This window comes from Aplidium turbinatum, chromosome 3, assembly GCF_918807975.1.
Source record: "Aplidium turbinatum chromosome 3, kaAplTurb1.1, whole genome shotgun sequence".
NCBI classification, from domain to species: domain Eukaryota; kingdom Metazoa; phylum Chordata; class Ascidiacea; order Aplousobranchia; family Polyclinidae; genus Aplidium; species Aplidium turbinatum.
Window position 1 is genome coordinate 26,897,816 of NC_137474.1, and position 27,783 is coordinate 26,925,598.

The 27,783-nt window shown below is 38.0% G+C and overlaps 1 protein-coding gene across 1 annotated transcript; it reads left to right on the forward strand.

Moving 5' to 3' along the window:
* The first annotated feature begins 186 nt into the window (after nt 1–186).
* On the forward strand, nt 187–27,174 carry LOC145766249 (ER lumen protein-retaining receptor 2). Its single transcript, XM_082577924.1, has 6 exons — nt 187–318; nt 5,908–6,008; nt 15,490–15,648; nt 16,782–16,896; nt 17,203–17,340; nt 26,581–27,174. Exons 1-6 carry the CDS (start codon nt 228–230, stop codon nt 26,613–26,615), a joined length of 639 nt encoding a protein of 212 aa, XP_082434050.1. The 5' UTR covers nt 187–227; the 3' UTR covers nt 26,616–27,174.
* The last annotated feature ends 609 nt before the right edge of the window (nt 27,175–27,783 follow it).

Genomic DNA, 27,783 nt, shown 5'->3' on the forward strand with positions numbered 1-27,783 from the left:
ATCCTGCTAATGTAGATCATAACTTACAACAATTATGTAAAGTTCCTAAACTGGTGAGATGTCAAATCATCATGGTAAGCTTGATTTCCCCAAATAACTAAACATTTTTGTCCAAATTCACGTTTTTTTCAGCGGTGGAACGATTGCCCCCATCTTCTACGACTATGAGCCTACTGATTAATAACCATGGCAATTATTTTGTGTCAGGTTGTTAAAAACTTATCAATATGAATATATTTCGATTAGCAGGAGATCTTTCTCATTTAATTGCCATACTTGTTCTTCTTATGAAGATATGGAAGACACGTTCATGTGCAGGTATGTTAATTTAAGGATTGTCAAAGTTTTTTTAATAATTTGTACAGATGTATGCAGGGTTCGACCTTAACTTTTTTTCGCACTGGCCAACTGGACCAGTGGCTCACCATTTGCACTGGTCCGCAAGAGATCGCACTAGTCCATCCCGTTTACTGATAAAAACAAGATTGTCGTGGGAAGCACGAGGCCAACACAGGGAAAACCACCTTAAAACGACAATAATGAATGATGGCAATAACATGGAAATATACAATGGCAATAACAATAACAACAGTTTATCTAGGCAAGACATTCAATCTACTTGGGGCTCTTCTTCAATTTCTGAATCCGATAATGGGTCATAATCGGAATCTGATTACGGGACGATCACGGGGTCATGATTGGAATCCGATGTGTGTTTGTCTCAGGGTTGAGAAAAACCCGGGTTTTTTTAAAAAAGATGCAAAAAAGGTAGATTCATGCTTATTTCACCTCAAAACTACTTTTTACGAGTGAAGTGCCTTTCACTCACAGTACATGCTTGCATAACTCAATAAAATAATTCACTAGGGCTGTTGTTGCTTGAATGTTGCATCATCCACTGATTTCTATACCAAGTTGATGCTACTGTGGTAGAAATCACATTATTGCATCGTTTGTTTAGATTTGAAGGCAAGGAGCATTTATGCCATCATGTTTAAATATTTTTTATCATTTATATATATATTATAATATAGTAATGGATGAGCAATTGAGCGATTGCGTGGCCAATTAGACAAATTCTCTGAAACAGCCATGTGTTAGAATCCAGAATCTGTAATTGGTAAATAGCCTCCTAAATTGCATTTCACATCATATATACAGACTACAGTAGAGTAGTACTTTCACCAATTTAACTATAAAGCCTTCTTGCATAAATGAGTTTTAGTGTAGTATACACAAAGTGACATTACTTGATTTTTGTGTACTGTGCAATATCCACTGCGTTTTCAGTTTATTCTTGGAAATTACTTCACAATCACATCCTTAAGTCCTAATTTAAAGTTTGTTGTAAGTGCCTTGTAGTGTTTTTGTAAATTTTTTTAATTTTCCAATAAAAACTACTGGACAAATATGATGCTCTGGGTTTTTTTATGTTTTTTTTTAAGTGGGTTTTATTAAAAAAAAACACCCGGGTTTTTTTGGGTCGGATAAAATACCAACAACCTTGGTTTGTCTGGCCTTGTACTAAGTTAATTTGATGCCTCATCACTCACATGCTCTCTAGCACAATCTTAACATTTTTATGCATCAAATCTCTTGAGAGTACTGTACTAGGCTACCAGAGCTCACGTGTTGTTGTGATTACCCTTTTTCTTATGATTTAACACCGTCACGTGATGTTGCGATTGCCCTTTTCTTACGGTTTAACACGCACGGAGCACGCATCACGTGTTTTGTTGTTTGGGGAGAAGCGCAAACGAGAACCACGCACTCTAAACGATTAAACGACATAATACGATGATATTTTCGCACTGGACAGTCGGACCAGTGCGAGACGATTGGTACTGGTCCGCGGGGGAACTCGCACTAGACATTGGCCAGAGGACCAGTGCTAAGATCGAACCCTGTGTATGGTACAGTTGTTATTGGCATAAATGGGGTTGGACAACTTGTTTTTAATTGTGATGGACTTGAGTTATTTTTTTGGCATTGGAACTTTTACCGCAGTTAAAATTAAAGTTGCTTACTTAAGCAGGAAGAAAGAAGTCTGCAAATCCAGGATTTTAGGGCAAGGCAGTTGTTGACACCTCTGTAGTAAAGTCTTATAGATCACTTTCTACACTGAGGCAAATGTTTCACTGTAAGATATCATTTGACCTTTAGTGATGGAATAACCTTTGGTGTTTGTTCGTGACTCCAGTGCCCTCAGCTTATAACCATCTGGGTGAATAAATGCTGAGTGTGGTAGTGTGCTTAATCAGAATTTTGATAGATTTACTTCATTACTTGCATGTATGCAAAGTTATGCATTTGTTGCAGTATATTTAGTACTTTTTTTGTCAATAAAGATTCAAGTAAACTACTCAGTGCCCATTGCTTATAATACTAACAGCCGTATAGTGCGCCCGCCTCTGAATTGGTAGGCATGGGTTCGATACCTTGTCGGGTCATACCAAAGACTATTTAAAAATGGTACTGAAACTAATTTCTGCTTGGCACTGAGTAATGAAGTGGATTCGGGTAATAATGTACTCAGTTGCGCCTCTATACGGCTGCATTGACACTGTCTGCTTTGTAAAGCGCTGAGGAGCAACGCATTCTGCGATGGATACAGCGCTATATAAAAACTAACATTATTATTATTATTATGATTGGAAGCTTCACGACTAATTAAACATGCAACCTTAACATGATAGCACATCAGGGTGATTCTCACATGCAGCTAAAAATTTAAGTTGAAGGAAATTGTCCAGGCGCCCCCTGCATTGGTTCCACTTAATGTGAAAACACTTACTTTGAAATATTCTTAGTTTTAAGCGACAATTAATATTGCTCAATGCAAACAAAGTTTTATTTGACTGAGTCTAATTGATCTTATTAAACAAAGGTAGGCTAACACAAAATGTTAGCGGCTATCAAATGTTCTAGAATAGCAATATGATAAATATTTCTTTTTACGTGTTCACAATACTATGATTTTCAACAAGTACAGCTTCAGTTATGTAAGGCAGCTTATTACCAGTACATGACTTAACCCCTTGGTCTGAATGACGCGATCCCTAGGTACGAATAACGCAAGGATGGAATGGCTCGAGTTTTGATTATTTCATACTAAAATTAATTACTATTGTTCCTTTGAATACGGTAATAATTTCATTGTCACGGTACCGGTAGCAATTTTCATTTTTTATATAAACAAAAATACAAGAATTGTTTTTTGCACAAAATAAAGATGAGACTTCCAAGGTTATTTCTCACTAAAACTAACTGCTTTTTTAGTACCGTACGGTAGTAGTGTTGGGCGATATATCGAATTTTCGATACGATTCGATATCTTTTCAATATCGATATTTATTTCAATATCGTTCGATATTCTTAACTATCACAGCCCTAATTCGTAACTGCAAATCCCTACAAAAACGTTGCCGATGCCAAACGGCAAAAGTTGAAATTCCCTCGGCAATTGCTGTGAACGTTTATTACGAAAAGATTTTATCAAAACATGTGAAACAAGAAGCGAAAAATATACTAGAGTAGTCTATCACGACCGCACTGTTTGATTTGTTGTGATGTGATAATACCAAAAGTAACGATAAAGCGAGCAACAAGATACGCTCGTCGCACGCTGTTACAGTAATTCACGTTAAATAACTCATGGCGGAGAAGTAAGTTCATTTTGAGTTGATTCAACGTTCGAGTTAGCACAAATCGATTTAATTTTCCTGGCGGGTTATATTGCGTAACAACAATGCCCAACAAGAAATTTACGTTTGTTTTGCATTAATTCGACATCTAACGGCGTTAAATTATCATAAAATAACGTTAATTGCTCAACCAAGTACCGGTAACAAATTAATAGCTCCCTGCGAGAAGATTGCCTCAATTTACGTATGCACTTAGCATAATTTCGACACAATTGGGATACTGCCAACACCACAAAGTCTGTTTGATGAAGAATTAGCTGTCAGAATCGGAATCATCAGATGCTGTATCGGAGGATGAGGTTGTCGTATCATTACTGAAATCAGACACATCAAGAGGCTCATCGCTTGGCTGTAAATCTACACTGTCTTCGCTGTTCGCAATGAAGCGTCCACGTTTTGCCGCTTTTGTGCTTTGATACCCATCCACACGCCTCTTTTGCAGAGCTCCATCAGGGTGTTGACTAAGGATCAAATCTATGGCTGTGGCATAACGACTGGGAGGAATGTCTAACCCTAACCTTACAAGCGCTCGTTTGGCCTCGGCATTTTTATTGCCGACGCTAATGCGCCATTCATGCATCTGCGTCGACAATCACCTCGGCAATTGACGGCACTAATTTTGAAGACTGAGAAACTCTTTTCTTAATTAGAACAAAAGTATCGAAATATTGAGTATTTTTTCAAATATCGTATCGTTTTGTTTTTTTCAATAGCAATTTTTATTTTTTACATAAACAAAAAATATATATAAAAATTATTTTTTTCCACCTAATAAAATCAAGATGTAGGTGCCATTAATTCATTTGTTGCTTTTTAATCTTAATTACACGTCTGCAGGGAACTCTTACTAATCAGAAACGTTTGGCAAACTCGAAGTGTAAGTCTGCCTTCCCCCAGTTAATCTCGTTCCTCGCTGCTTCAGGAACAACACAGGAGGTCAGTTCCACTATTTTGTTTTCGAAGAAAACCGATTAGGTTTAGACTTCATCTATATTTTATTAAGTGGAAAAAAACAATTTTTTTTTATGGAGAAAATGAAAATTGAAATTGCCGCCATATTAAAAAAGCAATTCGTTTTGGTGAGAAATAACTAAGTCTCATGTTTATTTGTTAAAAAACACTTTTTATATTTTTGTGTGTATGAAAATTGAAATTTTGACAATTTTATTTGGCATCACCATCATCAACCAAAATATCAAAATTGGTTGATGATGAAGACAAGTAAAATTACAACCGCATTCAAAGAAACAAATAATTTTAGTACGAAATCATGAAATCTCCTGTCATTCGTGACTTGCAGTATGGGGATCGCGTCATTTTGACCCCGGCATAAAGTCGTGTATCCATTTTTTTGCGGCGCTCAGCCACCACTTGGAGGATAAGTGGTGTTTGCTTCTCAAAGCTTTTTTATTTGTAAAATCTCTCATTTTGAACACTGTGATGTCATAATTGTATTTGTCTAGTTCAGCTGGTTGTTATTATAAAAAGTTAAAAACACAAGCGAGGGGTGAAATGAACTGTGAGGAATGAAAGAAAAGCATAAATGTTCAATGACAAATGATGAGAATCTCGGTAAAACACAAGGAAAGATAACTTAAGGATTATATATGTGGTTGTGAATGCGACTTTGTATTGAGAAGGCAAGCCTATTGACATATTGATTCTTGTACAAATAAAACTTAATTCCAAGCCATTGTTATGCCTACCTTTTTCTGCAGGCAATTTTAATCGGAGCTTTGCAGCTAATATACAGTAATAAAATATGTCCATGACAAGTCACTGTCCTAACAAACCAGACACATTTGTAGAAAGTATATGACGAAGGAGAAGCGTTACAATCTTAGTGTTCTTTAAAAGAGGATGACAATTGCCATGCTCATTACTTTGACATGAAGCTGAGAAATTAAGATAAGTTCTGGGTTACTCATTAAGTATGCAAACATTGCTAAAAACTCGTTTCTGGGCTTAAAGAAAGTTAACATATCGTAAAGAGAGCCGTGGAATCACCACCACCATTGACATCTGCACAGTAACCACTAACCATGTTCGAATGGAATTGGACAATTGAAAAGGCACCCCGGTTGGGAACCACTGTCCAGATTATTTCTGTTTAACTTTCTGTTCGTTCTGCTACAACAATTTGAATTAACCCCAGACCAGTCAACTGTTCGGGATTGCTTTGTTTCTAAAAGTTGTTTTGCAGGCATATCTGGAAAGAGTCAAGTTCTCTTTGCGATGGTTTTTACAACTCGATATCTGGATGTTTTCACTAACTTCATTTCATTCTACAACACAGGCATGAAGGTAGTGATGAAGTTGTGTGTTTTTGTAAAATTAGTAGCTCTGGGATGTTTACTCCTCAATGTAAAATGTTTCCAATTATATTTTATTAAATAGTGTAACTGTAAACGGAATGGCCCGTTTCGGCGAGTCCGATTCGGCTAATCCGATTCGGCTAATCCGATTCGGCTAGTTCGATTTGGCGAGAGCCATTTTTGGTGAGTGCCCTATTCGGCGAGTTTTTGAAATTTTATTTTTGAAAGGGAATTATCGGGTACCGTAGCCTAACTGTTTTCACATCGTTTTAACGTCGCTGAACGTGCAGAAAGGAATAAAAATAAAATGTTTCTCGGCAGCCGATTTGTAGCAAGAATTGACAGCGATAGACACGTGTTTCGCCCATGAGGCTGGGCTCATCAGTATTGCACCGTATTCTAGCCACAAATTTATTCGACCACCCCTTTACCAGTCAGCCTTGTGCTGATAGCCGGGAAGAACGCCCCTTTCTTCACAAAAATAAAATCTTTGAACTATTAAATTAAAATTCGTCATGTCAGTTCAGTTGTTTTTATTTCTGACCATCATATCAAAAACAATACATGTCAACATAGCAAAGGTAGAAGCGACAAAACACGAACGCTAAAACGCGCTTGAATTCGTCATGTCCGTTCAGTTGTTTTTAAGGTAGAAGCGAAAAAACACGAACGTTAAAACGTGCTTGTGACCGAAGTAAGTTATTGAGTTGAAAGAAATTTGGTACGGTCGCAACACCTTCAGAAAAATTTAACAAATGAACGGAAAACAAAAAAAAGAAAATTTTACAAAAAAAAATCATGTTTAATGTCTATAAGTTAGTACTTTTGAATAGTTAAAATGATTAGTTTGGATTAACAAATGTGTGGCCTACAGCTTGGATTGAAAGGAAATTATCGGGTACCGTAGCCTAGTTATCCCGACCAGCAAAAATTTGTTCCAAGAACCCAGTTAGCCTAACAGTTCATTTTTACATTGTAGTAACAGAATGAAAAGGCTAACCAAATGTGTGGCCTATCGTTTTAACGTCGCTAAACGTTGAAATCGTGTAGAAAAGAGAACTTTGATGACTAGGATACGTTGCAAGCCTTAAAGCAGCCGGCGGCCATGGCTGCTAAGTAGTGCTTGAATGACCGCCTGTGCTACCTCCTCCGTCGGCCAAGTTTGGCCGCCGGTTTCTTCTAGCCAATTATTTAATTTCGCAATAGAATGATCGTGGATTAAATGTCGAAAATATGTAGTATCAAAGAGTGACGCAGAATTAGGTCAGCGCATCATAGTCACTACTGTTGTATTGAATAATATCCAGCTGCGATCACCAGCGCTGTAAGTCTTGTTTGCAATAGACCTTTTCCGAGCTGATATCAGTCAAGCGTGACCGGGTAAACACGGTCCTCTGAGATGGCGCAGTCAGAACTGATTTTGCTTGAAACTTGTTGCATTTTTGCGCGTATTGTAAGTTGTAACGACATCGCAACGTTTTCTAAGTAGTTTTTATCTGGACAAACATGTGTTTTAATGTCTATGAAATTTTTTGTCAGTTCGTTTCATTTTTTTGACAGAAAGATACCAGTTAACATGCTTGGAATAGTTAATCAAATTTGGGTTGTTTGTTGCATGCTTTGCAATTTCAAAGGCCAATACTTTCGTCAGAAAAAGATTAGACATCGCTTGTAAGCATGTTTTGTTAATTTCATCATGTTCATGCAGGGACCTGTGAATGCTGTGATCACCTCACCTGAATATGAACCGTCTGTTTGTCTGCACTGAATAAAGTGGCTTTAGATGTAAAAATGTGCAGATTTCAAAGAGCGAAATGATTTGTTGAGTTCCCTCTGTAGGCCTACTGCATAAATAGTTTAAACCATGGCCGAAGTAAAAATTGTTTAGTTTAGGTAACATACAATTCCAAAAATCATCATCAAATGGAATTCTCTGTACAAACAGTGACTTGGACGTTGACACAATAAGATCACACCAAGTCATTCCAGATATAGCCATTTGTCCTTGAATTTGGAAATGATAGTGTTGAGAGATTTTCAATTTGTGGCAAGTTTGTTTTTGCCTGGTTCAGTTCTAAGCAAAAGTCAGGGTAAGACGTTTGCTGCTCTGACGCCAGTGGCGTAAACAGAAAAAAAAATTGGGGGGGGGGGGGCAAATATTTGATGAATTGAAGAGAACGACAAAGTGTTTGATTTAAGACATCGCCACCTGATGTGCAGTGGCGTATCCTGGTGGTTTAAGCAAGGGAAGCAATAAAGCTGGTGGGGGGTTAGAGCGTGCCGAAGGCACACGTATTCTTGGGGAGTCTGGGGCATGCTCCCCCGGAAAATTTTTGCAAAATTACACTCAAATAATGGATTATAGCGCTTTCTGGAAACACTTTCAGGGTAATTTGTATGAAATTTATTAACAGATAAACAGCTATTAACTTACTAAAGGTAGCTGTTACACACGAACGGGCAAAATTGCGGCTAAAATTAGAGAACACAAAAAACCAACAGAGTAAGCGATTCTGAAATTGCTTCCACAGATTAGTTAAAAGAAGCGTAAATCGCGTAAATTTGCGCGATTTACGATTTGCAAAATTTATTGGTGTCTTTCTGTGTGTCTAAAATAAATTCTAAAACAAGTCCTGGGGGGTGTTAATAGCCAGATGTCTTGCAAAACGATATAAATTTATACAAATTATATTATATTTTCAACAAAAGGTTCAACTTCGGAATCCAAACTTTAAATTTTTTTTGGGGGGGGCATCGCCCCTTTCGCCCCCCCTGGCTACGCCTATGTCTGACGTTATGGTGTCTATATTTGTATGGGCACTTTATTTCGAAAATGCGAAATAGGCTTTCCTGCGCAGAAAAACCTATCAACTTCGAATCTGGAGAAGCTCTCAGGTGTGAACAGCCAAGATTTACTATTAGGCCACAGTCATATACTTGTAAGGTATGGCCCATTTCCTTGGTCATTTTGGCAACATAAAGTGTACGTGCAGCTTTCTCGTTACTTCGACCATGTACTAGTGGTTTGGCATTACATTTATTAGCAGAGAAAATGGATTTGAAAAATGAGGCTGTACTGTAGGTGCAGCTTTCCTTGCACACACTTTTCGAAAAAATAGAAGTTAATCAAGAACACCTGCTTTTAAACTACAGATTACTGTCACATTGTTCAACTGTTTCTTTTTCTAGTATCTGTGCATTCTTCAGAGATACTTCGGTAGTGCATAATATTGCCAGTGCTTTATCAGAAAGAGTTTGATGTTGCATTTGAAATCGTGGCACTGTAGGCAAATCGGGAAAGTTGGCAGTGTATCTTACAGCCTTACTTTTTTGTTTACAAAGGAAAATACACAATTTAGCCTTGCAGGCCACCGGTTCGGTAGTTAATTAACATAATCTGAACTGAATTTCAACATAATTTGAATTTCTGACTGTAGCCTACCGATACTGCACTCAAGTTTACACATGATCATAACTTACCCTGGGCCTGTTACAATCGAATGCAAGATTATAGGTTTCATAGACATTAAAACACATGTTTGTCCAGATAAAAACTACTTAGAAAACGTTGCGATGTCGTTACAACTTACAATACGCGCAAAAATGCAACAAGTTTCAAGCAAAATCAGTTCTGACTGCGCCATCTCAGAGGACCGTGTTTACCCGGTCACGCTTGACTGATATCAGCTCGGAAAAGGTCTATTCCCAATGTTTATTTTAACGAAGTGCTAATTTACATAGGCTGGCAATATTGTCGTTTTTATATTGATTCAATGTTGTCGGACATTCATAGTTGAGAACGCTGTGGGTTAGTGACTTCATACCACCCTCAATGGTGACATCATAATGGAATAAATGGTCAGGTTTTATGAAAGGTGGTATGCAGTTGAAACAATTTACTGAGCTGCGAGCAGTGAAAACAATTTAGGGTTGTTAGATGGTCCCGCAATACCTGATTACAATCCCGATAAAGCATTTAATGCGTGGTACAATGATTCTATTGCAGGACGTCGCCCAGACTTCAACAACGCTAAGTGATCATTTTAACATTGTTGCAAGTTTAATGCTATTTACTTGTGTTATCGTTATTGTATTTTGGCCTCCAAGCACACAGATTTGGCCGCCGAGAAGGAGCTCTCGGTACGCCACGATAGCTGCCGGAAAAAAACACGAGTTTTAAGGCCTGCGTTGAAACTGAGAAACATTCACCGAAACCCTTCGACACGTTGCATTTTTAAGATGCATTTTTAAGATAATGTATTCAGACGTTGAATCAATGTACAAATGAACTGTTAGGCTAAATGGGTTCTTGGAACAAATCGAAGGGCTTCTGTAAATGTTTCCCAGTTTCAACGTATCCTAGTCAGCAAAGTTCTCTTTTCTACACGATTTCAATGTTTAGCGACGTTAAAACGATGTAAAAACAGTAATTTCGGCTGGTCGGGATAACTAGGCTACGGTACCCGATAATTTCCTTTCAATCCAAGCTGTAGGCCACACATTTGTTGATCCAAACTAATCATTTTAACTATTCAAAAGTACTAACTTATAGACATTAAACATGATTTTTTTTTTGGAACATTTCCTTTTTTTTATTCTCCCTTCATTTCTTAAATTTTTCTGAAGGTGTTGCGACCGTGCCAAATTTCTTTCAACTCAATAACTTTCTTCGGTCACAAGCACGTTTTAACGTTTGCGTTTTGTCGCTTCTACCTTTTTCTACACTTTTGCTATGTTGACGTGAATTGTTTTGATATCATTATCAAAAATAAAAACAACTGAACTGACATGACGAATTCAAGCACGTTTTAACGTTCGTGTTTTGTCGCTTCTACCTTTGCTATGTTGACGTGTATTGTTTTTGATATGATGGTCATTGGTCAGAAATAAAAACAACTCAACTGAACCGACATAACGAATTTTAATTTAATAGTTCAAACATTTTATTTTTATTCCTTTCTGCACGATTTCAACGTTTAACGATGTAAAAACGGCAATTATAATTAAGCTACGGTACCCGATAATTCTCTTTCAAAAATAAAATTTTAAAAACTTGCCAAATAGGGCACTCGCCGAAAAAGGCTCTCGCCGAATCGGATTAGCCGAATCGGACTCGCCGAATAGTAGCAGACCCAACTAAAGTATTCGAAGACCATCATGACTAATTTGCAACTTCCATTGTTATTTAATTGGAAGATGCAACTTACTTTCATTTGATTATAGTATTTGTCTAGTATAATTCTGTGTGCTGTGTCATTTCACCGGTATTGGACTATTAGGAGATATTGCTTTTCCTAACATATAAAATAATCTAGGCTAGATATACCCGCATCAGCTAATTTACATACACCTCACTGTGAAACAATTACAACATCACGATCACATACACCTCATTGTTTTGCTTGCATGGGTATGGGGAAGAAAACACAAAAATCGTTTACCTAAATCATCCCCATAAATTCTCTAAATAATCAGAAGCCGTCGCTGGATTTTCAAGAAATCACCGAATTGCTTGTTTCCGAATAGTTCCAGACCTGTCATTTTACTGTTAATGTTATGTTGTGGCAATGCGGCTGTATTGTAGAACAAAATATACCAATTAATATTATTTTCTCTTTGTCATCCTTTATTTTGAAAGTGCGAAACTTTGTTTACTGTTTGAGTGCATAGCTGCAGATTTTGTTATATTTGTGACTCGGAAACCTACTTCTCCCCATTTGCGCTAACTCAGTTGCTCTCACAAACCAATTTATTGGTTCAGTCGCTGAATGATTTGACCCAGAAAAAATAATGTTAAGCTGAAACTTTGTCAGGAGTTTCGATTGGTGATGTGGAGTCACCAAAAAAAGCCCCATGATTCCTCTTTGGGAATAATGAGTTTTGGCCATTTATCCATAATGGCAGTAGCTCCCATTAGGATAAATATTCGAAATCGTCTAAAGTTGATCTTTTATCCCTCATTAGAAAGATAATTTAATGCTGAATCACTTTCACATAAGAACTATGGTAAAAAAAATACACACATTTGAAGTTATAAGACTTGTTAGTTGTTACTCAATGCAACAAACAGTGTACTTGCGTTGCGTACCAGCCTCATTTTTTAATCATAGATCGATTTTGCTATACACTGTCTGATACATTGAGTAACAAGGCTTATAGTAATGATACGAGACAGTCAACCGCTTCAAGTTTGCTGGGTTGGTTCACAAAAACAGAAAAGTTTTATTAGTCACATTTGAAGTTCTTAGCAATTAAATACGGACTATAAGGCGGAATCCACCATTAGGCTTTAGCGTGGTGGATTTTTGTGAGGAGAGACATGCAATGAATTATTCCATGATTAAACCAGAGCTTACGAAAAAGCATAGACCTACAATTTTCCATCCGAAGTTCCTCAAACTGATTTTGGAAAACTCAATACTGTATATCAGTGTTTCTCAACCTTTTTTGGTTCAATGCCCCCTTCATGAACTGGCAAATTTTTCCCGCCCCCCAACAAAAACAATTACGAAAAGCGAATATAAAACAATAAATACTATTAATACTACAAAAAGTGCTCAATGCCAAGCAAAAAGCCAAGCAGAGCAAATTACATCAAATATAGGCTAGTTACCAGTCTCTAAAACCCTTACAGCCTGTTTTACCCTAAAAGGGGGATCATCAGAAGGTCCTTATTCAAATAGAATTCTATTTCTATTAAAATAAGGACCTTTTGATGATCTTCATTTTAGCCCTTTTCCACCATGTATGAGGTAGGAAATGCTACCACGAAGATACGAGCTCTTTGATGAAATCGTTACGCTGGGCGGTAGATAGGTTAAATCAGAATGCCCCCTAATAATCAAAACGCCCCCCTTAATCCGAGGTAATCATACCGCCCCCCTGCAAAATCAAAACGCCCCCCGGGGGCGGTACCGCCCCCGTTGAGAACCACTGCTGTATATAAACAACAAGTCTCCATAAAATTGGAAAATTAAATCCAATTGTAGAGTATAGAAATTCAAAAGTTGCTGAATCTATAATTTTTGGAATATTTTATCCTCATTTTCTCCAAAATCAATATTGACATATTTTTGACATTGAAATAAGCTACACCACACTGAAAAAATGTTGACCGGTAAATAGCAAAATTATGTAGAAATTATGTCAAAAAATGTGAAATTCAAGATTTTTCATTTTGGGACACTATAAAAAAACACCAACCTTAATAGTAAAGGATCACTTTTCACTTATATATAACAAATTTAAGTTCATAAATTTTTTTAAATCTTGTAACCAATGTCCAAGTACTAGCATTTCCATGTTTTATATTAGAATAAATCAAAGATATTCCGTCCATCGTCATCGCCGTTATCATTATCACTTGATTCGTAAACTTCGAGTATCTAAAATCAATAACATTGATCTTAAGATTAGATATGAAATATCTGACTGCATGTCACCTGACATATGAATAGTTAAAGTCACTCTGTACAAACTAACATGATGGTCACACGACTTGCTTCTGTTGTAACAGTGAATTATTACGTTTTACACTTAGATTCATCTTTATTAACTAAAAGTTTGATTGTCCGAGAAATACATCGTTGGAAAACATTGAACTGAAGAACTGTTTACCTTTTTATTTTCACATCCTTCACTATGACAACCACTGCATGCTGTTACACAACTGAGGCCATGATTCTTACATGAACATCTCTTTGTACCACATTGATTCTTAGTTGATTGGCATTTGCATCTTATAACCTGCAAGACACACTTTGGAGCAACTTCATTGTCTGTCATTATTGGAGAATAGTTGTTGTCTTCAAGTTTCTAGCCCCACTCCTCTTCCTTTGCCTCTATTTCCCTATTGCTTAACGATTTCCGTATTACTTGATGATGTGCAATCGTGCATGAAGATTGAAGAGCATGGTAATAAGCTGCTCTGCTTGTTGGTGGCATTTTTTCTGGTTCCAACACAACTCTGGTTTCCATCTCCATATACTTTCTATGTCTAAAGTAAAATTAATAATGGAAGGTATATGAAATAATAACTTATTACAGAGATGTTTAAAAGATCAAGGAAATTACCTTGAATTGCCTCTCTTCTGCGTTACCTAGTTAAATAAAGTATTACACTCTTATGCACAAATGCAATGTTTTTGAAATTCGTGCTAAATTGCTGGTTTGTTAATACATGTGGTTCATTAAATTTCTGTACTGTACCGTACTAGGGTAATATAGAGTGATCTCCAGTGAGAAATATACATGTATAGTTGTATACAGTAACTGACTTAGCCAATACTTTTAAAACTAACCTGAGTTTCGTTAAGGTGTCAAATTTCTTTCCACCATACATTGCTACAAAGATTGGTTCTGCTAACTTTGCAATTTTAGCTTGGTCTGCCCAAACATCGCTCAATTCTGTGGATAAATCTCAGTTCATCAGATTTTTTCACAAGGTTGAGAAAGCTTGCTTTTCCTTTTCCAAATGAAGTCGAAACAGTACCACAGCCGGACCATGCATGAATAAATAAAAAAGGCTTTCTGATTGTCTCCATTAGTGGTGAAACAGTTTTCATGCTCCATCTATTCTGAGCCCTTTCTTGGAAAAATACAAGATCTTGAAAATCTTCCCGTCAATGATGGAGTAACATTACAATGATGTCTGTGTCGTCGGCTACAACAATAGGATTTTGTCTGCTTGCAGAAACATTGATCGCTGTTTCCATAATTTCAGTGTTAGCATCACCATCGCAGTTAGTTACTTGCTGTCCATCTTTCTTCAAACTCTCAGAAATCAGATCAATAAATTGAGCTTTGTTGTGTTCATTCGAAAGAAAACGATCCTGTGTAGCTGGTAGGCTACAGAATTGGTGGACGCTACTGATAAAACATGCGTTTTTGTTAGAAATTTAAATCTTAACTTATGACAGTTTAAGGAATCATAACATAAAAAGTGGGCACTTTTGGACCACAGTTCTTTTGTGAAAGTGATTCAGCATAAAATTATCTTTCTAATGAGGTATAAAACATCAATTTTAGGCGATTTTGAATTTTTGGCCTATGGGAGCTGCTGTCATTATGGAAAAATGGCCAAAGCTCACTATTCCCAAGGGGGAATCATGGGGCTTTTTTTGGTGACTCCACATCATCATCATCATCAAAATTTAGAACCACCTGGCAAAGTTTCAGCTTAATATTATTTTTTTAAGTTCAGCGACTGGGCTATAATTGTTAAGGGCATTATGCACCTCACAAACGATGAAAAATTTCATCTTTTTACTTGTCAGTCAATTATAATACAGTAGTCAATGGTAGACGTTGCTATTAGCGGACAAAACAATGATATTGGAGATAAACGACTGAGCCGCCTCGGAGCAACATTAAAAAGCTGTAATTTGCGAGGTCAGCATATCAACGCTGTTGCTGGAAATCATTTCCTGAATAACTTCCATCTTGCCATGTCAAACTGCGCTGTGTTGTAGGTGATTTACGTGGTGTGCGCTTACGCCACTGTGTACCTGATCTACATGAAGTTCAAGGCGACCTACGATGGCAACCACGACACTTTCCGTGCTGAGTTTCTCGTCGTTCCGGTCGGTGGCCTCGCCTTCCTGGTCAACCATGAGTTCTCACCTCTTGAGGTCAGTCCTTATGTTTGCTCTCACGTGTGAACAAATTTCAATTAGCAGTTAATATTTAAGCATCTGATTAAATTGCTGCCTCTGACCGATCTCATGCATGGTGATCAAAGTCCAGTTGTTGGTCGGCTGAAATATTGTCCAAGTTTTCGGGATTTCCCCTGCATTTTGCAGTGCGAATGGATAATTTTGAATGGACTGCTTTTGAGATTGATTGATTGAATCTTTATCCTCGGACTGGGAAAGCTTCTTGCAGAGCGTAATCCTGGTAGTTTCGCATACTTGTAGAGGCTTTGAATCAGTGAATCACTGATGCAGGCCCGCTCACCGAGATTGACAGAAGGAAGTTTCCGATCGTTGAAGTCTTGTTGCCAGGGAATTATTATAACCATTAGATGCCGCTGAATGGAGAACAGTCCTTAACGTGCGTTGCTCAAGCGCACATCCCGATAGTCGAACCAGCGCCGCTTGATCTTGAAGCTTCTTCGTTCCAGAAGTGACGCGCTAACCAACTGAGCTATCGGGCAGAGATTAGGCCATATGGTGTAAAGCAATGCTTCCCAACCTTTTTCAATTCGCGACCCACTTTTAATACATCTTTATTATGGCATCTTTATAATACCATCTTTACTACTGGCGTACGTACTGAAATAGTTAATGCGACACAACACATCTAATTGTTACATCGTTGCATAATTGTTGCGTAATGGTAATGCAATAATTCCCCGATCTAATAGAAAACAGGGTGCACAATTCATAAAAATGGAAAGTCAGCAAATGAAGTGAAGATAAGAGTAGCGGTGTCGAAGGCGCAGTATTTTTCAAGACCAAACTACGGCTTGTGAGATCCATAGTAATGTCGGCATTTTTTAGAAAATTTTAACGTTCAGTAACATTTAGAAATGCTTCGCAACCCACCTGAAATAGCTTCACTACCCACCAATGGGTCGCGACCCACCGGTTGGGAAGCACTGGTGTAAAGTGAACTGTCCTTCGTCGTTCAAAGGTCTTTTATCCGTGCTAACGGTTGTCAGGCCTTTGTAAGCACTCGAAGTAATAAGTGAGCATAGCAAAGTTAGTTGGTCGACATCTTCCACTCAAACATTGCTTCATGAGATGACCTACCTTCCTTGCAGATTTTATGGACTTTCAGTATTTACTTGGAAAGTGTCGCCATCTTGCCTCAGCTCTTCATGATCAGCAAAACTGGGGAAGCAGAGACCATCACCACTCATTATCTATTTGCTCTCGGTAGATATTACTTACTTTATGGCTGACCCTATGTTAAGAGCATCATTATCTCTTGTAGTTATTCGTTTGGCTTGATAATACGTTTGGTACCTCACGCGTCTCAACTTGATGTAGTGTTTGTGCTTAACTATCGCCACTATATCGTTTCCTTAAACTGGTCAACAGTCCCTCTTACCTGCAAAATACTCAATAATTTGTTCAATTTTAAGCTTTCACATTTTCACTATCATAGAGTAAATTGTGGTAAGCTATGGAATTTTTACCAACGTGCTTTACGTGCGGTTGTATTTTGTTTTGTCACTGTAGGCTCGTACCGGGCGCTCTATCTTGCTAACTGGGTGTGGAGATATTACTTTGAAGGATTCTTTGACCTGATTGCCATCGTAGCCGGATGCGTGCAAACCATCCTTTACTGCGACTTCTTTTACCTCTACATAACCAAAGGTAGGTTCAATGCCAGCGGAGGAATGGGAAACAAGTATTCAGTTTGCTTTATAGATAACAACATGTTTGGTTTCCTGACATTGAGCCGTCCAATCTCGTCGTATATATTGTGATAATACGTACTAGATTTTGTGCTGTCCACTTCATGATCGTACTAGTTTATTGTTTAAGTTTTGTCACTAGATTGGTCTAGGCTGTGGTCTCCAACCTTTGCTGTCCGCACCCCTTTAATTTTGTTTCTCGGCAGTCGAATGGATTAACGATGCTCCAGTTCAAGCTTTAATGAACCAATTAAATAATCATGATGGCGACATTGTCATGCAACAATCTTTTGATCTAGCGCACTGTGCACATGTGACAAAGCAGCACGTCGTTGACGTCACAATGTAATCCCGCTATCAATGAAGACACACAGATTAATGTTCCAGACAAAATTGTATGAAATGCGGTTCGAAATAAATCGAAAGCAAGATGTTAAAATGTTACGTCAATACAAAATTGTTTTAATCCTCGCGTAGACGCCTGAATGATAGCTGGATCTCTTTAGATCGTAGCGTAAGGCCACGCACTTAAAATGTCCGGATGCTTTCTATGTAATGGAAGCCTCATGTTAGGTTTTAGTTTCCAAACTAAATTGCTTAAATTAAACAAAACGAGGTGGCTTAGATTTGAAAGAAAGTGAAACAAAGTAGGAGTTTCTTGGGGTCTTCGTTAGGGTGGAGTGAAAAAAACTTTTTCTGTCATATTAATGAAGAGGGCTGTTAAAAGGGTGTCAGAAGGTCTAATATTGACTTTAAAAATATTTTTTTGACGTGGCACCCAAAATCGAGCGTGCCACCAGCCCCATGGGTCACGCAAAGGTCAAAATCCATGAAAACAGCGTAACTTTTTTATAATGCTCCTAGAAAGCTGGGAGTAGGCTTAAAAGTTGCAGAACAGCTATGTTTCTATATGCTCTGAAACAGTGGTTCAACATTTATATCAAACATTTATAGGGGGATGCATTCAGAAACCATTGGCTTCATCGTTTCATTGAAGTCAATAGAATAATGACGCAATAAACGTCACTCATTATTCCCTAACTAAAGGATTTCTCAAGCTATGCGCGATATTTTACTCAACCTAATAAGCTAAAAAAATTAAGATATTAAAATAAGCCTCGAGTTAAAGCAAGTTAAAGCGAGTTAAAGCAGTAATGCCTTTTGGGACGGAATTATTTCATAATTTTGCGTCAGGTTGGAGTTAATTTTGAAAATTTCACTAAAGTAAAATTCCGGGACATTTTGCTAACCGGGACGGGACACAGGGACAGACGTTTAAACCGGGAAGTATGGTAGGTCTACCTAGGACCTATGCTGTTTGTCATATTTTGTATTTTATCTTATTTTATATTGTATTCAGTAATTCTTGCAGAATCCAGAACTATGCCTCTTGAAATGGAGGATGTCCTGAACTTAGCTATCAAGGTGGTCAACTTTATAAAAGCCGGACCCCTTAACAGCCGTCTTTTTAAGCTACTGTGTAAGGATATGCACTATGCAGTCCAATCATAAAGCCTTGCTTTTCCACACGAATGTTCGATGGTTGTCCAAATGTAACATGCTGAAAAGGCTTCATGAATTACCGTACAAGAAGAAGTCGTAATATTTTTTCAATCACGACAGAAGGCGGGACTTTGGCCAAGTTTCAGTCCGAAGGCTTTCAAGTAGCACTAGCGTACCTCGTGGACATCTTCGAAATATTGAATACTCTCAACCTTAAGCTTCAAGGGAAAAACATCAACGTCATTAAGCATCATGACATCATTTGAACTTTTATAGCCAAACTCGACCTCTGGAAGAGTCAAATTGAACAAGGAAATCCAGCGAGCTTCAGTAACTTGGATTCTGCTCTCAAAGATGATAACTTTGAGTCTGAGTTAAAGAAACAAATAGACACCCACCTGAATTTGAAAGCAGAGTTCATCAAATACTTTCCAGATCTGGATGAGAAGCGTGAAACTTGGAAGTTCATCAGAAACCCGTTTCAATGCGAAGCAGTTGAAATTTTCGAAGAAGGACAAGAGGAGTTTCTTGAGATGAAGTTCAATTCCACAACTAAAGAAGACTTCAAAGCACTGGAACTTGAGACGTTCCGGGCCAAATACTTTCCTGTTTACCCTCTCATCGCAACTCGAGCTCTTCGAATTCTAACAATGTTTGGATCCACGTATCTGTGAAGCTGCATTTTCTGCTCTCGTTGCTATCAAGACCAAGTACAGAAACAGGCTGAGAGTTGAAGGAGACTTACGTTGTTCAATCTCTGGAGTTAAACCTCGCATTAAAAATCTAGTTGCTAAGAAGCAGTGTCAGGTATCTCACTAATGTGTACAATAAACAGACAAAAATGCAATTTTTTTGGTAGGATACTTATTTAAAATCTAGGGGGGCGCGAGGCACATGACCATTATTGAAGGGGGCTTGATAAAAAAAAGGTTAAGAACCACTGCTCTAAAAGAACATTTTGTTCTAAATGCATCTATTGGGCAGATATTCCAAAAAAATGGATTTTTTACATTTTCGGGGGCAAATTCAGATGAAATAGCATTTATTTGATGCTTAAATACATTTTTTCCTTCACTTTGTTCAATTATTTTGGGTGTTATTATGGAGTCTACATAATTGGACAGATGGGAACCTTGGCTATTTTAATTGAATGGTTATAGTTGGTTACCTAGTTTGTTGGTAAGTAGGCCTACTATACCATACCGTCCTTAGCATTAGCATATTGTAGCGGACTTCATGAAGCAAGCGAATACTACCTTTTAATTTGATATTGTTATGCATTCATTAATATTATAGAGAGTTACTTACACATTGAACAGGATATTTAGAAGAGCACATATCTAGGTATTTAAATTAAACTAGAAAATGCACATCAAACCATAGCTAGCCACAATTCGACTGACCTGCCACCATCCCCAGTCCACAATCGAACAATTGTTCAATCTGCAGGAAGTTTAATTGGAAGCAACAGCAGCCAGCTTCGAGGAAATACATGCATATAAAACAATTGTACAGTAAAACCATAAAAAGTGTTACAAGAATAATAGGTATTTAAATCATCATAATATTAGTCCATTAAGAAGCAAAATGTTTCTTGGTGTCGAAGCGTTTCATTAAACACCGAGAGTTAATTTTTTGCCTGATCAATCCGTCATGTCTTTCATAGCCAGCAACTGAAGACGATGCCTCGGTAACAAGTTTAATGTGCCTTTTAACAGCTTGACTATGATAGGCTATGGATGTTGAAAACACAATGGGGTGGATCTTACTTCTTCAAGCTGAACATTATTCAAGTGTGTGATTGCCCGAGGATCAGAGATGTCAGCCATGTTTAAATTGACCATTTTAAAATATTTCTTTGCTTTAAAGTTTAGCTTTGGCATCAAAAATCGTCGCACATCAACATTATCGTTGCTTGATTCGTCTTCACCATCTGATTGATTAACAAATCCACCTTCAAAATCACCCATATCCATATTTTGAGTTGCCACTACGTCATGTTTTTATGGCTTTGGATGGAACGACAAAAAGCCTGGATTCCTTTTCTGAAAAAATTGGAAAGGAGTTAAATTCTGGCCAATCAGATACACTTCCATTTAACTCTTTTCCAATTTTTCCAGAAAAGGTATCCGGGCTTTTGTCGTTCCATCAAAAGCAATAAAAACATGACGTAGTGGCAACTCAAAATATGGATATGGGTGATTTTGAAGGTGGATTTGTTAATCAATCAGATGGTGAAGACGAATCAAGCAACGATAATGTTGATGTGCGACGATTTTTGGTGCCAAAGCTTAACTTTAAAGTGCCCCTGACAGGTTGGATCCTAGTATAGTAACTTTTTAAAGCGTTTCCTAGCGCAGAATTATACTTAGCAAACTTTTTAATCTTAACCTCGTAGCTCGACTGGTTTGGGCGTAATTTAATCAAACGACTGCTCCGCAGCGCCACCACAGGCGAAACTCCATATTTCACTGCTCTAGGACGACTTTGGTGGTATTACGTCATCCTAAGTGGGCGTCGTTAGCAACGGAGTTGCTTTTTTTCGAAGATTTATTGTTTTTTGCAGTTTAACAAAACTGTACTGGATACGTTCCTACAAAACCTAAAATATACTTGAAGTGAAAAATGAAGAAATCGTACGAATTATCATTCATATTTAATTCATCATGACTATTCAAAAATAAATAAAAGTTCTCTCTCTCTCTCTCGTAATGTGCCTTCAGTTGGCCATTGCAATTCGGATTCGCCAAACAATGCATGACGGCATCACAATCCGATTGTTGCTTCCGAGAGCATCACCTTAGTAGTATCCACTCCAACACATGCCTGTAGTCATTTTTACTTGAGTGGTATTAACAAAATCATCTTCAGTGAAGTGAAGAAAACATATACGACTAGTTTTGTATGGCCCATCCCACTTTCGAACACTTGAAGAAAACTTTGACCATTTTCTTCTCAGCACCTTGTTTTGTGGAAAAGTGTGAAAAGAAAGCACACGGTCTTTGTCAGTGACAATGTCACATAAACAGCAATTTGTAGGCATTGCCTCAACCATAAATTAAAGGTACTGTTTGTAAGATACTGTTGTTACACTGCAAATGGCTATAGCCAGATTAGGACAAATAAAAAAGTATGAAAATTGTAGCCCTATAAAACTGCAATTTCAATTGAATTGAGATGCTGTTTGATAAAAGTAAACTCAACCTATTTGATCGAAACCTGATACGGTAGTAATAATAAGTTCACTTTTTCATTTCGGTAATTCTTAATTTGCACATGCTTTAGACCAGTGGTTCCCAAAGTGGGCGCCAGCGCCCCCCTGGGGGCGTTTGCAACCATGAAGGGGGCGCTGGCTATAAAGTGGGCGATTGGGGGGCGCTGAGGGTAAATCGGGCAGTTACAAGAAGAGGATTGCAAAGCATTTTTTTGTCATGTTTTGCTTCAAAGAAATACAAAAGAAGACGGTGACTATAAGAGCTCTGTGGCAGATATTTTGGCAATTATGTTGGCAACGTCGCTCACAGTGCCTTACAAGTTAGTTGAGGTCGTAACGTAACGCATGGCAATTTGAAGCACTGCGATTATGCAAATCCGATCTTACAATCCGAGAGTATTTTGATCGAGCGTTCGTCTTGATCTATCTTTGAAGATTGTTATCAAAGCAATGAATGAAATTATAGCGCACGCTCTGAACACACGCTTATTCAAACAATTGTGCCATGAGAATGATGAGGCTTTTGAGCAGTTACTAGGCTACTCCACACCGAAGTACGATGGCTTTCCAAGAGAAATTGTCTTGCACGATTGTATTCGCTGTTTGAAACTATAGTGGAATTTCTACAGAGTTGTGACCCTGGCCTGGCAAATGATGTCCTGGTTGTGAGAAATAATATCGCCTACTTGTCCAAATTTAATGAATTGAAATATTTTCCAAATTTAATGAATTGAAATTATCCCTTCAGGGTAACGAAATAAGCTTGTGTTGTATCAGCGAAATTTAGCTAGACGATAATTTTTCTAATTTTCAAGCTTGCATCAACTTGATACCAGTGACAGAGGCATATCTGATGTTGATGTAGACACGTACAGCAATCATCTTCAAGAAGTACACAAAGGCATGGAAGTTCGATTCCAGGATGTATTCCCGTTAGAAATCCCTGACTGGACAATCGACCCATTCTGTGATATTTCCGAACATGGAATTCTTGAGGAGGAACTGATAACATTGCAAAGCGATTTTGCACTCAAACCGAAGTTCAATATCTCGTATCAATCGTTCTGGCTACAGAACCAAATCAAAGAGAAATACCCTCACGTGTGGAATCGGGTCAAAGTTTTTATCATTGCCTTTCCCAGCTCATACTTGGTGGAGCGTGCTTTCAGTGCCGTGAAAACGCTTCTGGATAACAAAAGAAACCGTCCTGGCATAGTTAGACGGGGAGACTTAAGATTATTCCTATTCAAACTGGAACCCGATATCAAGAGGCCGATGACATTGCACCAACCTCATCCATCTCATTAGAGTTGGACTTTAAGTTGTGATGAATGGAAAACAACTTTGGTTTTACTTTTTTTGTCGAAGGGGGCGTTTGACACTCTGTACGTTGTCCAGGGGGGCGCTATTAAAAAAAAGTTTGGGTAACACTGCTTTAGACCAACAGAGCCCCACACATTCACGTTTTGCAGTAGCCGTACCATACTTTACCAAGTCAACACAGAGAAAGAATGTATCCTTCCCGCTTACTGTGACGTCACAGCGGTGTTGCCGTTTTTATTTTCGCAATTGAATGAGTGCCAGATTCGCTGATGTCAACGAAAGTTTGCAAGCGTGTAACTTAGTAGCTTGTTGATATTTTTTACGATTTGCTGGTCAGGGAAGTTTGTTAGTGTCATCTTTTTGGTATCTTAGGTAAATTTAGCGAATTTATTTACCTGTCAGAGGCACTTTAAAGCAAAGAAATATTTTAAAATGGTCAATTTAAACATGGCTGACATCTCTGATCCTCGGGCAATCACACACTTGAATAATGTTTAGCTTGAAGAAGTAAGATCCACCCCATTGTGTTTTCAATATCCAAAGCCTATCATAGTCAAGCTGTTGAAAGGCACATTAAACTTGTTACCGAGGCATCGTCTTCAGTTGCTGGCTATGAAAGACATGACGGATTGATCAGGCAAAAAATTAACTCTCGGTGTTTAATGAAACGCTTCGACACCAAGAAACATTTTGCTTCTTAATGGACTAATATTATGATGATTTAAATACCTACTATTCTTGTAACACTTTTTATGGTTTTACTGTACAATTGTTTTATATGCATGTATTTCCTCGAAGCTGGCTACTGTTGCTTTAAATTAAACTTCCTGCAGATTGAACAATTGTTCGATTGTGACTGGGGATGGTGACAGGTCAGTCGAATTGTGGCTTAGCTATGGTTTGATGTTCATTTTCTAGTTTAATTTAAATACCTAGATATGTGCTCTTCTAAATATCGTGTTCAATATGTAAGTAACTCTCTAATATTGATGAATGCATAACAATATCAAATTAAAAGATAGTATTCGCTTGCTTCATTAAGTCTGCTACAATATGCTAATGCTAAGGACGGTATGGTATAGTAGGCCTACTTACCAACAAACTAGGTACCCAACTATAACCATTCAATTAAAATAGCCAAGGTTCCCATCTGTCCAATTATGTAGACTACATAATAACACCCAAAATAATTGAACAAAGTGAAGGAAAAAATGTATTTAAGCATCAAATAAATGCTATTTCATCTGAATTTGCCCCCGAAAATGTAAAAAATCCATTTTTTTGGAATATCTGCCCAATAGATGCATTTAGAACAAAATTTTCTTTTAGAGCATATAGGAACATAGCTGTTCTGCAACTTTTAAGCCAACTCCCAGCTTTCCAGGAGCATTATAAAAAAAAGTTACGCTGTTTTCATGGATTTTGACCTTTGCGTGACCCATGGGGCTGGGTGGCACGCTCGATTTTGGGTGCCACGTCAAAAAAATATTTTTAAAGTCAATATTAGACCTTATGACACCCTTTTAACAGCCTTTTTCATTAATATGACAGAAAAAGTTTTTTTCACTCCACCCTAGTCTTCGTTTCGACCTGCCCTGAATCCGATAAAATAAAATGGAAAAATCCAGCACATTATGTTTCTCGGCAGTCGATTGTAGCAAAAATTGACAGCGATAGACACCAGTTGTATGCTAGAAATGGCACTTCTTTGTTGGAAGGCATCTGAAGTACTGCGTTACATGCCATCGATTGATGGACGACTACCGCAATGACATACGCGAGACTGTTAGCAACGATGTGATATATTTGTCAAGTTTAATACGGTTACACGCGAAGCTTTTCTTATTTGCATGAGATAAACTGGTTTTGGTGCAAAAAAACAGTTCTTAGCATTCTATTGGTGACGTGTGTTACTGTGTTATCTTTAAACACGCCAATTTGGAATATATGTGAATTATTTAATGTTAATTCAACCAAAAAAAATATTATTTTAACCACCACCATCTCTGAGGCGAAAATCGTGCTTGTACGTTACGATTATCAAATCTAAAATTTCATCTTATCAGACTTTTTCCGATTTCATAGTCGATTTTTTCCTTGCAGCGATTGTCTTCACTTCTTTTTTCATCTCATTCTATCCATCGCACCTTCAGTCCGACTTTGTCTGCCTCATTCTTCTCCTGTTCTTTTTAGATGTCTCTGTTTCCTCTTTTTAATAACTTTTTAAACCAATCACTTTCTGAAAAATTTTTTTTCCTTCCTCCTCAGCAGTTAGCGCACTCCTATATCATCTCCATTTGCCCTTACAAGTTGGTCAATAGTCTCCTTCATCTATAGTATAGATATAGCATATCTATCAGTTCCTCTGTCTATTTTCTTATAGTTTTTACCCCACTCATTGCTCTCACCATTGCCCTTTCCGTTCTCTGAATTGTCATTTCACTCTCTCTTAGTATCCATAACATATTGCATGCACCAACTTTCCACACTCATTGCATCGAATTTCCCATCGCTCTTTCACCATGTATTGCACATGGGTTCACTTGCTCTGAACAACCTTCTGTGCCACTCATCATAATTTTGTTTTTCTTACATTTACCTTCATACCCTTGGTCTCAAATGCTTCGATTTCATTTCCTAAAGTTTCTCTCCAGTGCCCCTTATACTTATAGTGCTTATCACTGGTTAAGACCAGATCATTTGCATGCAGCCATATCATATCATTGTAGCCGACAGGGTCGCTAAATCTTAATTATGATAATTGTACAATTTGTGTTGACTTCTGCATGTCCGTAAACAACATTAAAGAATAAAGACCCAACGATACCACTCCCCGGTTTTGACGCAGCTACCAGAAAACTGTAGGCTAGTCCACTGCTCACCGTGTCCACTGTAAGAGCAAAGCAGGTCGACACAAAACCTACCTTTCATTGATGTGGGTGGCACTCAACCTAACTGTCAACTGTAACACCCCAAAGGAAACCATTGGCCATCTCTTACTTGAATGTCTAGTCATTCAGCTTTAAGGAGGACCTGACACAGCTTAATAATAACTTAAGAATTTGGTAAAAATCTTTTGGGCTTGTAGTCTAATACGTGTTTAGCATGATTGGAAATAACCATTACTTGACTCACCATTACTGACCGCTTACTTTGCAGTGTTGAAAGGCAAGAAGCTGAGCTTGCCGGCCTAAACAAGGACAATGCCAGCTTTCTCCGATCATTAGTTTATAGGGTGAACCACATTTAGCTCCAACCACTCTCCTTCTGCATGCATGACGTCACATTATTTGTTGTCATGTCTGGACGCCACTAGATGCCGCCAAAACACTTCGGTGGATCGATTTGTAGAAAATGATTCGTTACTTTTTCTTTTTGTGTAAAAAGATGTTTTGTAATTTGTAAGATTTATCATATCCAAGGCTGTGTTTCTTGATTCATGCCGAAACTGTTGAACTACTATTGTGCATGAAAAGAGTTTGAAAACAATGAATTCAAAAAATTATCTCTTGGTGTTGGTTACTTTAAGTTTAAAAGTGTCACCTGAACTGGTCAAAGTAATATTTTCTTTCCGAAAGTTCTAATTTGCCTCAGTCACGATTACGTTCATGACACATTAAGAACTTGGTGCGGATATTACGGCCACAGTGTATCTTCGTTTAAAGCTGCTCGCCTTGTTTGCTTGGCTACCGCAAGATGGCTTAAGTACTACTTGTTCATTGACTGCAAAATAAACGTCATGGTTTTACACGACCACTCACTGCAAGCCAGTTGTCAGGATCGTTGCAAAGAATGGGAACTAGCTGGTTTAGGAGTGGAAGTGACCTTCGCACAGCTCGCGTTACTGCTGCATGGGATACACCAGTAGGCTATTACTTTTTATAGGTTGACTCGGTGATCTCGCATGTATGATGTCAATGGGGCAGAGATAACCAGTGTCATTCATGGAAATATTAGTCTTGGTAGCGTGTGCACTACGACACCTGGCCAGAGCAGCATATTCTGCTGTGCGCAAGACTGGGGCGCTTGAAGCATTGCAAGCTAACGATATATCCGCAAGTCTCCTCGTGCCGATGGTTTCGCGCGGAAAGTTTCAATGCATTGCCACTCGTCGAAACAATAGAACAGACCTCTCCCGCAGCCAACCAATGAAGCGTGACGTTAAAAACAAACCGCTTTAAGAACTGGTGTTCGTAGTGTTGAAGCACAGTTTTTGAACGTTTTAATCGAACAATCGCTCGTTTTAGACGTACATTTTGTACTAAAAGTTTTTTTTGACTGAGTATTACAATGAAGTTATTTATTTTCAGAAATTTTTTTAATTTACTAGGCCTACAGGGCCTTCGCCCATGGGCCTAACTA

What these genes read in the sequence shown, in the direction of transcription:
- LOC145766249 (XM_082577924.1), top strand. Translation starts at nt 228, where the DNA reads ATGAATATATTTCGATTAGCAGGAGATCTTTCTCATTTAATTGCCATA. An exon ending in GAAGACACGTTCATGTGCAG is followed by an intron (nt 319 to 5,907) that starts GTATGTTAATTT and finishes GTTGTTTTGCAG; the next exon opens with GCATATCTGGAAAGAGTCAA. An exon ending in TCTACAACACAGGCATGAAG is followed by an intron (nt 6,009 to 15,489) that starts GTAGTGATGAAG and finishes GCTGTGTTGTAG; the next exon opens with GTGATTTACGTGGTGTGCGC.